General features: G+C 34.0%; 1 protein-coding gene across 1 annotated transcript in view; it reads left to right on the forward strand.

Annotated features, from left to right (window-relative positions):
- Positions 1–13,955, forward strand: part of LOC132160715 (cadherin-22-like) — a 207,984-nt gene that overhangs the window by 167,224 nt on the left and 26,805 nt on the right. The window contains exon 10 of the mRNA XM_059570374.1: positions 12,758–12,875. Within this exon, the coding sequence (XP_059426357.1) occupies positions 12,758–12,875 (118 nt within the window). The remainder of the gene's footprint in view (positions 1–12,757; positions 12,876–13,955) is intronic.

Raw genomic sequence — 13,955 nt, forward strand, 5'->3', positions numbered from 1 at the left:
GGACCGTTTCAAACCAAAGGGCCATAATACCCGCTGTTTCTGAAGCGCATTTAATGTGAAAAATCGCAAGTGTCTGGGTCCCCCAAATACAGAGGTTAAGTGCAATCCGGTGACGGCTTATCTTAATAAATTTCTCTCATTAAACACAGGACTATTTGGAAGCCCCCTGCTGTAGCTTCAGAGATGTAATAGCTTTACGATAACCCGTAGCATGTTTACGTGATTTGTAGTCTGCCACCCCAGGGTGCCCCATTGCGCTGTGTCGACTAAATTGGCTTAGGTGAGCAAGAGACGCTGCTGTTTGTGCGTTACAACTTTATGTGCGCTCTGGCTCTGTGATTAATCACTTTGGTGATTGGGCCGGAAATTAGGCCTGTGGAGGAACACGCAATTACAATCGTTTATCTCTCACCTAAGATTGGTGCTTTGTAGGAGACGCACAAAGCTTGGCCTTCACATTAACACTGGATCGGGTGAGACGGCCAGGACCTTGTTTACATATATATATATATGTATATATATGTATGTATATATATGTATATATATATATGTATATATATGTATGTATATATATGTATGTATATATATATATATATATATATATATATATATATTTAAACCTCAATTCAGAATGATGCACAACTATGTTGAAAAAGAAAAATTTGAGGTTGAGTTCAATATTGATTTCAAAATGAAAAGTTGTAAGTGTTATATTAATGACATGAACTGACAATGAATAGTATTTTTTAATAACTTATGTTATAATAAATACTGTAAAATCAAGCAACAATTAACTAATGGAATAGTATTGTAAATTTTACCGAAAAATATAACAACATTTATCTGTTTATAATTGACTTACATGTCACAATAGCATAAGACTTTATTAAACCTTTATTTTCCTCTAAAATTAGTTGATATTTGTCTAATTAGGCTAAGCTGAAAAGTTGTTTCTTTTTTTATCAAAAGACAAACTTCATTTTATTGCGTCTTGAGAATTACCTGTAGAAACTGGATAATATTTTCTCCATATGGTCTGTTGTGTGATTCAAAAACTTGCTTGCTTTCACATTTCAGATGACGTTGCGCTCTACTGCTAGCCCAATTATCAAGCTTTGTTCGTGTGCCATGCTATCGTGGCCTTTCTCTGCTCCAGCGCTCGCTAGCGTCACCGCTTGCGTTTCTCATAGAACAACAGTGAAATCAGATTAGCTTAAGCCGCTAAATGCATGGAGTTTGATCCCATTTGAAGGATGACAACACAGCGTATTTGTTTGTGTGTAAAAGGTGAATAAAACGGCAGGAGAGAAAGAGGGCTAGAGACATGAAAAAGGACTTAGCCGATAGCTCATAAGCAGCTTTGGCTCAGGGGCGCGACTCCGCTTCAAGCGCTGTGACACCGATGTTAGACATGGAAGGAGAAAACGTTTATGGGCTCATGTGGATTTAAGTGTCAGGTAGATCTGCAGGCCGTGGGATCCACATGAAGCGCTTTTGATTTTCTAGTGGGGAAAAAAAAGCTAGCGCTAAAAAACACACACACATTATTATTGTCATATATAATTATTGTCCAAAAATGCATATTACTATTGTGCTAGATCTAAAATAGCATAGTATTTTCATGAGAGTAGGTAAAAACAACTCTGGAAATATGGTAACACTGTGGTGCTTTTATTTCTGTAAGTACTTCTCTTTATTTTCAAGTAGTACCATGTTATTACCATGTTTTAGGAACTTATGATGATCGTACCATAGTTTACTTACCCAAAATAGGGTAAAATGATGCTAGTGCTTTTTTTCTGTAAGTTCTTGTTTTGAATTGCTCTTCACTTACAAATAATACCATGGTGCTTTTTGGAGATGTACCATAGTACTGCCGTAATCTTTGGTAAAAGTACCCCCAAAATATCGTAACACTAATGGTACTTTTGTTTTTGGTAAGTGCAGTTTTAACTATTTCTCTTTGGTTAAAAATAGTAAAATACTGTTACCTTGTAAAAACTCCCAAAATATGATAAACTACTGTATACTTTATCTTGTAAATGCTATTTCACTTTACTTGCAGTTAGTACCATGATATTAACATGTTTTAGAGCATTTACCATGGTACCCCAAAATATTGTAAAGAATTTCCTGCAAATGCTATTTGAACTATTTCTCTTCACTTAAATATTACCATGGTATTACCATGTTTCATAGTGTAATTGTTTTCTTGTTTAGTTTTTAAAAAAAAATAATGGTCTTTTTTATGGTAAGGTCTTGTTTTGAACACTTTCTGTTCACTTACAAATGTTACCATGTTTACTATCATGTTTTTGGGACATGAACCATTTGTAAATACCCCCAAAATATGGTAGCACTATGGTATTTTTTCTGTATATTGTATTTGAAATATTTCCCATTACTTAAAAATGGTACCAGGGCACTGCCATATTTTATCATGGTTTTCTTGGAAGTACCATTGAAAAACTATTTTCCAGGAATACCTTGATATTTTCCAAAATGCCATAGTACTGTGTTTTATTTTTTTAAAGACATGGTACTTGCTACTGTAAATATAAATACCAGAGCACATTCATTTGATAATATTTCAGTACCATAGTAAGAAAAGTGATGCATCTTGTCACACTTACCTTTTAAAAAGATGCAAATGTGTGAAGATACATTTCAAGTTTATCCATCCGGCGCGTCCCCATCGTGATCTTGTTCATTATCTACACGCCTAACCCTTGTTCAGATTGCCATGCGAAGCGGTGTGAGCACGTAACCCTGTGGTATTTGGGCTGATGGGATAAGGACAGACAGATATCATATAGAGTCGCGTGTACAGGGAAAAGCTGGGTGGAAAGGCAAATCCTAAGAAAGGCCGGAGGACCTGAGGCCTGTCAGCTCCACACAAGACATCAAATGGCACCGAGCGGCTCTCCGTGACGGATCACAGGGGTCGTGTCCTCCCGCGGGACAGTCCCGGCTACATGACTAATGTTTGAGGGGAAAAGTACACTCTCATTCCCATGCGCACGCATACACACGCAGACAGCCGTGGAGATGGATTGGCTCCCAGTCGCATGGTGACACATACACCAAACCCATGTTGAATTCACTCCCACAGATGAGTTATTTCAGCCAAAAATGAAAATTTACCCACCCTCATTTCATTCAAAGCACATATGATTTTATATTTCATTACTTCTGAGGAAAATAGCAGGAATTACGCTGTTGAAAGTCCAGGCTGGACTAAAGCTGTGAACTAGGAGTTTTAGGAATCATTTTTTAAGGTATTATTTGGAAGTAAAAATATAAATCAATCATGTTTTAAATTGAACAACACCGCTACATTTTCAGAGGGATTTCAGAGGAGGCTGATGTGAATGGAGTAATTGAAAGGTCACCTGGATAATGAGGGTATTTATGGGGTAGGAGGGAAATTACATTTACTCTCCTTTTGATTTTTTTGGCTGCCATTTGGATGGTAGTTAATGGCACTGTGTCATTTGAATATCCGTTCTGATTGGTCATGAAGTGAGCCTGTTCTGGCATTCATGTAGTGCTTAAAATGGAAGAAAAAAATACATATTTTAAACTGTTTCATACAGTATATCTGAAGTTTGCCTTTAAGTAAGTTAACTATATAGAACGGCAGTAAATATTTAGTTGAGTTAATTTTTCCCAGCTCGTCCTAAGGTTGCAAAAATGTGAAAAATTTCCAGTAAATTTTGGAAACATTCCATGCAATCATTTCTGATTACTGGACATAGATTATATATATATATATATATATATATATATATATATATATGTGTGTGTGTGTGTGTGTATATATATATATATATATATATATATATATATATATATATATATATATATATATATATATATATATATATATATATATATAGTACAGACCAAAAGTTTGGAAACGTTACTATTTTTAATGTTTTTGAAAGAAGTTTCTTCTGCTCATCAAGCCTGCATTTATTTGATCAAAAATACAGAAAAAACAGTACAACTTAAAATAATAGTTTTCTATTTGAATATACTTTTAAAAAATAATTTATTCCTGTGATGCAAAGCTGATGTTTCAGCATCATTCCTCCAGCCTTCAGTGTCACATGTAACATCAGTTTATCACATGATCATTTAGAAATCATTCTAATATTCTGATTTATTATGAGTGTTGGAAACAGTTCTGCTGTCTAATATATTTGATCAATAAAAGGATAAAAAGAACTATTATTCTAATAATATATATTCTAATAATATATTTTCTTTACTATCACTTTTTATCAATTTAACACATCCTTGCTGAATAAAAGTATTGATTTTATTTAAAAAAAAAAGAAAGAAAGAAAAAATTACTGACCCCAAATTACTGAGCAGTAGTGTATATTGTTATTACTAAATATTTATATTTTAAAAACATAGCTTCTTTTTTTCTTACTTTTTATTCATCAAAGTCTCCTAAAAAAGTATCACATGTTCTGAAAAAATATTAAGCAGCAGAACTGTTTCCAACTTTGATAATGAATCATCATATTAGAATGATTTCTAAAGGATCATGTGATAATGATCCTAAAAATTCAGCTTTGCATCACAGAAATAAATGATAATTTAAAGTATAATACATTTAAAAACAATTATTTTAAATTGTAATACTAAATCACAATATTACATTTTTTTCTGCATTTTTGATCAAATAAATGCAGGCTTGATGAGCAGAAGAAACTTCTTTCAAAAACATTAAAAATAGTAATGTTTCCTACATTTTTGGTCTGTACTATATATATATATATATTATGCAGAATAAATAATTGTAAAACCTTTATTTTATAGGATTTTATAGACATAAAGCTATTTAAGTACATTTTAAAAAGACTGATAATAACTGATTACCTCACTTTGTTTTTAAGCAGCACTAAGGTTTCTGTACAGTAACTCAAATCTTTTTTCTTTATCATTGAAATTGAAGTAAAATGAATCAGATTTGCCAACAGTACTTGATAAAAATAAATGGAAGCATGTTTAACAAGGTCCTATTTTTTGATCAGTGATTTTCCATGCCATAATTTGTAATAAAATTATTATTTTACATAGGATAACTCATTGTAAATGCCTTGTATAGCATTTTTAATGCATATATATTTTATTGCATTTACTAAACTAATCATTTATTTTTTTTATTAACACTGCGATTTCTGTGCAATGATTTAAATTCTCTTTTTTGAACCAGTTTTTTGAGTCATCTGTATGAACTGATTCTCCAAAAGATTTCCCATCACTGCTAGATAAAGAGAAATGCGAGAGTGGTTTTCCATGCTATCATCTGTGATTGAATTATTTTACAGTGGTTACAGTCGCAAAAAGCAGTTCCTTGCCAATTAAATATTTTAAATCTAAACATAACTTTTTCTTATTTCTTTGTTATATGTAATTGTTCACCAGTTGTTGAATATTCTATTAATTTCTTTGACTTTTCCTGGCTGAAAATCCCCCAGATATTTCCAGGTTTTCAATGCCCAGATTAATTATCACCTTTGCTAACTAATTACAGTTAGTTCCTCTTCTCACCATCCAATGCAAACTCATAGAATGAAAACTCTTTTTCCTTGAACTTCTCCATCCGTCTCAGAGGTCAGCATCCTACTCCTCCTCCTTTGTGAGCTGGAGGAAGACTTTCGGAGAGGACCTTTGGTCCTGGAAGACTCTGGAGAACGTGCAAGACTTTAGGGAAACTCTTGGCTTCTCACTTTCCGAGCCTTGCACAGCTTAAAGGGTCATGAGGGGGCTGTTGGATGGAAATCTAATTAGATGATTTTGCTTGAGGGAGCTGTGTTTGCCACTCAATAAACTCCCACACACACAATCTCTCTCTCCTCCACATTATTTTTCTCCATCTTTCTTTCTCAGAAGTCCCTGTTTCTCTCAGCATTTTTTCATCCCAATCCTTCTCCCTCCAGAAGCCCCTCAGGCATTAGTTTTGCCCTCGAAATATCAGATGACCTTTTGTTGTTTTTGTCTTTGGCATTACAATTAACTTTTGTTAAGAAAACAGTGTTCATTTATTCTTTTTAATATAGTTTGTGTTCTCATTTAGCATTGTTTACTTCATTCATATTTTATTTATTTATTTACCATTCAAACAACAGCTCATTAAACAAATGAGGGTCACAAAATAGGAGGGATGAAAATAGTTCCAATTAACAGCCCTGGTTTCCTAAAGTCAACTTATCTTAATGCATGTTTCTGATTTAGCAGTGTATGCTTTTTTTTTTAGGGATGCACCGATATGAAAATGTTGGCCGATACAATAACCAATACTTCTTTAAATATGAAAGCTGATAACCGATATGTTGGCCGATAAATCTAAATCCACATTTTTACATAATTGTTAAGAGCCTGATTACCAAAAAAGTCTCATCATTAAAAGGCATTAAACACTTCAACATAAATCAAATAAAAGAATATAAGGCGTTAAGGTGATGGAGTGTGTTGAAAGAGGTCCAGCATCAAAGGACTATAGCCAGAGATATTGACAAAATCATTAAATATTGTCATTATTAAGAGTATTTTGCTTTACTAATTAATGTAGACCTGTTATTTTCTGATATTATATTGCATTGCAATATTTTTCCAATATTGCAATGCACCCAGATGTGTCGGGACACGCTCTTGGCTCTTCCTGTAACAACGCGCTGAAACACGGCAAATAAACCCAAATAATTCACAACTTTTTTTATTACGGTAATATTCTCTTTACAATATTATGTTTATGACATTCCCAAGCTGAAGAGCTGAATGAAAACTGGTAAACTGGAATGCTGCCAGCTTATTCAACAAAGGGAAACGCATCATATATTCAGATATTTACACAACATAAATATAATATTACAACTTATATACATACGCATTCTATATGAGAAAAATCTGATTTATATGCATAACATAAACCCAATATTACAATGTACAATTGCACAAAAAAAACTGTAAATGCACAAGCAAACTTAACTGTGCTAGTCGTGTGTATCCGTTGTGGATGCGCTCTTCCCTTAACAACGCGCTAAAAAGACGGGCGAACAAAGATTCAGTTAATTTCTTTTTTTTACAGTAGCTAATAGTGTCATTATAATATGACAGACTTGCCCTGCACATGTTGCAGTTAACTGTATTTTCCTCCAAAGATATTTCAAGCAATTAAAAACCATCATGGTGAACAGTGTGCATCTGAATTGTCTCTGGAGGAAATAATGCATTATTTATTGACTCTAAGATATCGGCCAAATTCGATAACGATAACAGAAAAATTAACATTTATTGGCTGATATCGATATGGTGGCCGATATATCGTGCATCCCTGCGTTGTTTTTATCTTTCATCAACATGTACCTGTATGTAAGATTTCTCTGCTTTGAATTTACTTGCATTTTCAGCTTCCCTCATATTCCATACTTTTTTATCACTTTGCCATAAAGAGTTCTGTCCAATGTTTTTGAATCATAATGGTTCTTTTTGAAATTATGATGTAGGAAGACTGATTTAGTGAGTAATTCATAACAGTATGAAACCCATTTGTGAATCACTTTGCATGCATGTTCCATTCGGTCATAAATGTGGTCAAATAAACAGTATTATTGCAGTATTATTTGAAAACTATTGTAGTATTAATATTTTTAATTAACTTTTATTTAAGATTTTAATTTTAGTTTTTTTTTTTTTGTTAATTTTTTTTTTTATAGCTATTTTTAGCTTTAATTTTATTTCAGTATTAGTAATTTTAGTACTTCAACTTTGTGTTTTGTTAATTTGTGTGTGCAATATTTATATTTTATTTTAGCTTTATTTCAATTAATAAAAAATATTTTAAGTAGTTTTAGTTTAACAAAAATATTATAATATTTCCTAATGTATATTTTTTTCAATTAGCTTTTATTTTATATTGTAGCTTTGTTTTACTTAACTTCGACAACAACAGCATTGCTAAATATAAATGGATAGAAATCTGATCTGCTCTCCTTATATAAGAGATAGGTAGATATTACTTTTTTTTTCTTGAATGCATATAGGAAGATTTTTAAGCTGGATATCTAGATTTGACTAAAACCCCCTTTTTAACTGATTCATATGGAGAAAAATAAAATGATTCATAAGTCATTTGATCAGTAATGGTGAATCAATAATGGAATATAGTTCAAGAAGGCTTAACAGATCCAAACACCATGAAAAAACTTCACTCCAGCATTTTTAAAGAAAATCAATAAGTACCATTCCCAGTTCCCAACTTTCCACAGTCGTGAGCAGAATTTCATCGGCGAGCACTAAAGCGATGCTGTGATGAAGGACGTTTGAAAGCAGGCACTCAGCAGGAGTCCCACAAAACTTCCCTTTCAAGCTGAGAAGAGACCAATAAACAAACAACTTTAAAATATAACATGTGTCCCGTTTCCCCCGTCCTCTGTCATGCGGCTGTAGATCTTGTGTACTGTAAAACAGTTTTTCTGGACCCCAGACAATGTGAAGAAAGTCACAGGAGTTTGTGTGTGTTGATTAAAGGCTCTTAAACGCATCCGGCGTCACATTATCAGCCGCAGACAGAAGTGGAGCGCTGCGAATAATGAGGCCGATGGGAAGCACAGGTTAGTGTTTAGTTTAATGCTGCTGTGGATGTAATCAAGCAGAAACATTATCAGCTGCAAGTACTGCTCGACTTCTGAGAAATATGTTTTGGGGATTCAACACCTGCAGTTTTACTCCACTCTAAGAAAAGTCTCTAAAAATATGGGCTAAAGTACTTTGTTAATGTGAAAAATGTTTTTTTTTTTTTTTTTTTTTTTTTTGCCAGGACTTTATTATCATTATCAAGACATTATTTCATAAACATTTCAATTAACCCTAAAACACAATTCAGTGAAGTGCAAAACTAAAATAAAAATAAAAAAATAGAAAATAAAACTTAATTAATTAAAATAAAATAAAATAAATATGCCCTATTTTTATGGATGGATTTTAATTAATGTATATGATTTTAATTAGATGTTTACTGTTTAATAACAAATGTTCAATAACATTTAATGTTAAAACAATATTTTTAATGGGGAAGTATGGTTGAAGAGTGCTGTGAAATTTTTCAATTATTATTGTATCTTAATTATTTTGTTAACTAATTTTAACACCAAAAAAATATATAAATTATGATTGATGTTATTTTAAAGAGATGAGTTTTAGCACAACGGTCTTTTTTTTTATCAGAGTAAAATAAAAATAAGTTGTTTGGTTGGTTGGATTGGACTGGAAAGTTAACACAGTATAAAAATACAGAAGAAGATTACATGTGTTCAACTTCACTGACTGGTAAGAGAGGCTTCTCTCCTAACTTTACCTTAACTCATTCTGGTAAAGATTGGCAAGCCTGCTTGCTGCTCACAGACTGCAGGAACAATACTGAGCACACAGCCATGAATGAATCTTAACAACACACTCTCTTTCTGTGCCAGAATGTGTTTCCATGTGAACCAGACTGACAGTCTGTGGGCTTTAAACCAGATTCTGAGTAGTTATACAGTCCAGCTCTTACACAAGACTCTTACATCAGCACCTCAGGGCACAAACATGCTGTGCACAGTACTTAAATAGTATACGGTAGTAGCAAACATTAGTACTCAGAGATGAAGTTTCATTGTGTCATTAAACACGTCACTTTAGGTTAGGGATAGTTCCCCCCACAAATTTAGATTCTGTCATCATTTACTCACCCTCATGTCTACTGTTGTTTGCAGGATCATAAAAGAGACTCTGACATACAGAGAGAGTTTATGATGCTTATGGCTTTCAAAATAACCATAAAAGTACAGTTCTTTAAAAAGCAAAGTCAGACAATCGATCTGTAAGAACAGATACAAAAGAACCAGTTCATAAGAGTCATTTGTGGTGAATCATTGAAGGAATATGGATCAAGAAGTCTTAACAGATCCAAACATCATGATAATAATCAGATAATTCAATAATAAATCAATAATATACATATTAATTTATGTGCATGTTTATTGATTTATTTATTTATTACTTAAAAGCAATGCACGTCACTTTTGATAAAAGCGTTTTTTTTTATGCATAAATGTAGAGGTAATAGCTTGGTGGGAAGTCGTGGCCTAATGGTTAGAGAGTCGGACTCCCAATCGAAAGGTTGTGAGTTCGAGTCCCGGGCCGGCAGGAATTGTGGGTGGGGGGAGTGCATGTACAGTTCTCTCTCCACCTTCAATACCACGACTTAGGTGCCCTTGAGCAAGGCATCGAACCCCCAACTGCTCCCCGGGCGCCGCAGCATAAATGGCTGCCCACTGCTCCGGGTGTGTGCTCACAGTGTGTGTGTGTGTGTTCACTGCTCTGTGTGTGTGCATTTCGGATGGGTTAAATGCAGAGCACAAATTCTGAGTATGGGTCACCATACTTGGCTGAATGTCAATGTCACTTCACTAATACATTAATGCCAAATGTCATGATTTCCATGCTGCAACAGAATAGAATAGAATTTTGTTGTCGTTGTTTAAAATGCATCTCTCTAGGATTGGTGATGTCAAAAACAAAACAAAAATAGACACATAATAGCAAGACATATCTCAATAGACATAACCAGAGTGAAGTGAAACAATGACCCAGTTCACATACCTGTGACATTTGACAGCTGTCAATCTATCATTGCACTTCAGAAGACATGGAATATAGTGCATGAGTCATATGGACTTCTTATAAAACGAAAAAGTGTACAGGTTTGAACTGACACGATGGGAACAGAATGCTCATTTCTGTGCCAACTATTTCTTGAAAGGCTGCAGCGGTGAATGTGGGGTTTCTCCTCGCGGGAGCGGCACGGTTGAGTCAAACGAGTTTGTCCTGGAGGACTCAGGCTTAAACACAAGCACTTTGCCTCTCTTGGAAACTCCAGCTTTAATCATTTTGAAGGGGAAACATCAGTGTTGGTGTGGGGTCTCCTTTGAGTATACGGCTGTGCCTTACAAGCATTTGTCCTTGCTTTCACTTTCCCGGTGTGTGTGTGTGTGCATGTCTTTCCTTTTCATTTTCCAATCCGAGCAAGCGCGAGTGTTCCTTGCTGACTTTAGGGCGCAGGAAAGACTTTGCAGAAGAATTTTAATTTAGTTTTTTTTTCCCTCTCTCATCTAATTACACTTGGATTTTCTATCACCTCCCTAAAAATTGACATAAACGCCGTGCAAGGCTTTTTATGACCGTGTAATGAGAAATGAGCAATGAGAGAACATGGGAATTTTGGCGGGATTGTCTGAAGATCCGCCCTCTCCCTCCCCCCCTCCTAAACACTTCCATCTGTTGTCTTACAATCCAGCTAACCCACTCTCACTGCCACAACAACTTCTCCACCTCTCGCTTCTGATTTATCACAGAAACTGTAATTCCACAGCTTGGGGAGCTGAGAGAGCTTTGTGTAGTTTTAGCATAATATGACAAAAAATAGAGGGGTTTTTTTTGGAAGAAAGGAGGTCCACAACAGTCATTTATAGTGTGCTTTTTCAATGCAAAGTGCTCTGGCTTCACAGTGCAGCATATCAGCTTTTTGCATAATTTGTAATATTTAACCTGTACAAAGTTGTGCAAAATAATGTGTTGCATGTGAATCTGTTAAATGTAATGGTACAACAGTAATATTGAGCATTTAAAAATAAATTTTGATTATAATTTGCAAATATGCATTGTTAATGTAACAATATAAATGTACTGTTAAAAAAGATTTATATGCATAGAAATTAATATTAATCAATTATTAATATTAATAAGTTAATAAGGAAAATAAGTGTAAGCACTTTACAAAAATGGTTGTTGTGTGTGTGTAGTTTTAAAATATTTTTTTTGAATATTTGCTGTTTTCTTTTTCATTTTAGTTGAAGTTTAATTTTAGTTTTTATTATTATTTTTCTGTACTTTTTAAAATTAAGTTTCAGTTTATTTAGTTTTGGTAATTTTACACATATTATAAATGAAAATGAGAAATTATGCCTGTGAAACTACCTAAAATAAAATAAGTTAGTTTTCAAGATTTTATTTGATTTTATTTTATTTTATTTCCGGTTAATGTTTGTTTATATATATATATATATATATATATATATATACATGGGTAATTTTAATTAATTAATATAGAACTGATGGAAATGTATTGATTAATTTATATTATTATTAGAGATATATTTAACTGTTTTGGTTGATTAGTAATTTAGTTATGCGATTAGTCTGGTCTTTAATGTAACATTTTGACAGCAGCTTTGTACACTAACCTCAAAGTGAAAGTCCTGTGAACTCAGAGTATTTTTCATGAAGCACGTTCAAAAATGAACTGTACTGGAGCCACAGATATCTGAGTTGATCTGAGTGCATTTAGAGAGGCACATACAAGCCAGAATTACTGCAAAGTGTGGTTAAGCTTATCAAATGTTGGCCATAGGCTGAAAGGAACTCGAGCGAGGGGAACATGACTTGTGTTTGCACCGCTGTGACATGCAGATATGCATGCTTTGGTTTCTCAGCAGACTCACACACTGTTCTGTTTGCCAGAAGTGAGTCATTTACATAAGGTAAATATTGACTTTTCTGGCTGAATAATCGACTAGTAAATATGAGTAGTCACGCAGTCTGGCTGAAGCTGTTTTCTGGTTGAAGGTAGTAGCACATTCTCTGATTAGGACTGTGGAGACACTGAAGTTAACCTCTTTCTGTCTTTCTGTCTCTTCTCCAGCTCATTCACACCATCAGTGTGGTGGACAGAGACGAACCGCAGTCTGGACATCGATTTTATTTCACTCTGGCACCCGAGGCCTCCAACAACCGCCATTTTACTCTATGGGACATCAAGGGTGAGAGACTGGAGATTTGATCTTTTTATTATACATTTTGAATGCACTGGAAAGTTTTATTTTACATGCATGAATAGTGCATTTACCATAAGTTTTGGCATTTCTTGATCTAATTTTGGAATATTGTGAAATATTGCAATTTAAATAACAGTATATTTATGTGTGTGTGTGTGTGTGTGTGTGTGTGTGTGTGTGTGTGTGTGTGTGTGTGTGTGACCCTGGAGCACAAAACCAGTCTTAAGTCGCTGGGCCAAAAACATTGTATGGGAATTTTTTCTTTTACGCCAAAAATCATTAAGATATTAAGTAAAGATCATGTTCCATGAGGATATTTTGTACATTTTCTACTGTAAATATATACAAACTAAATTTTTGATTAGTAAATGAATTAAGAGTTCATTTGGACAACTTTAAAGATTTTTTTTTCACCCTCAGATTCCAGATTTTTAAATAGTTGTATCTCAGACAAATATTGTCCGATCCTAATTAGCGATTATCAATGGAAAGCTTATTTATTCAGCTTTCAGATGATGTATAAATTTAAATTTCGGAAAATTTTAACTTATGACTGGTTTTGTAGTCCAGGGTCACATATATATATATATACAGAGGCGTCGTGCCCATTCGAAGTGAGGGGGCACGTGCCCCCTCAGATTTCTGAGCCAAGTGGATTTTAAATGCAGCTTCCAAACGAAAAAAAAAATTGCAGAATAATATTTTTTATATATTTGATACAATCACAGCGGTGTGATTAGATCGTTCAGTGCACAGCATCAGCTGCTAAATTCAAATCTGCGTTCGCTGGCTGGCGCTGAGCCAGAGACAGACGCGTTCGTACAACGCTTCATGATAACCAATCAGAAACTATTGTGTTGCGCTTACAGAATAGAGACGTCAGAGACGTCCAGAAGAGTCATCACTGAAACGCAGTGTTTTGTTCACTTGCTCGCTGACTGAATTATTTAGCGAATTCTCTCATCAGAAACAACTAAAAGTGCAGATGTGCGTACGAATGTAAGTAAGATATTCGTTTCATAATGTAAAGTGCTTCAGTGATTTTAATGGGAGTTTTTGAGAGTG

This window comes from Carassius carassius, chromosome 17, assembly GCF_963082965.1.
Source record: "Carassius carassius chromosome 17, fCarCar2.1, whole genome shotgun sequence".
Lineage (NCBI taxonomy): Eukaryota > Metazoa > Chordata > Actinopteri > Cypriniformes > Cyprinidae > Carassius > Carassius carassius.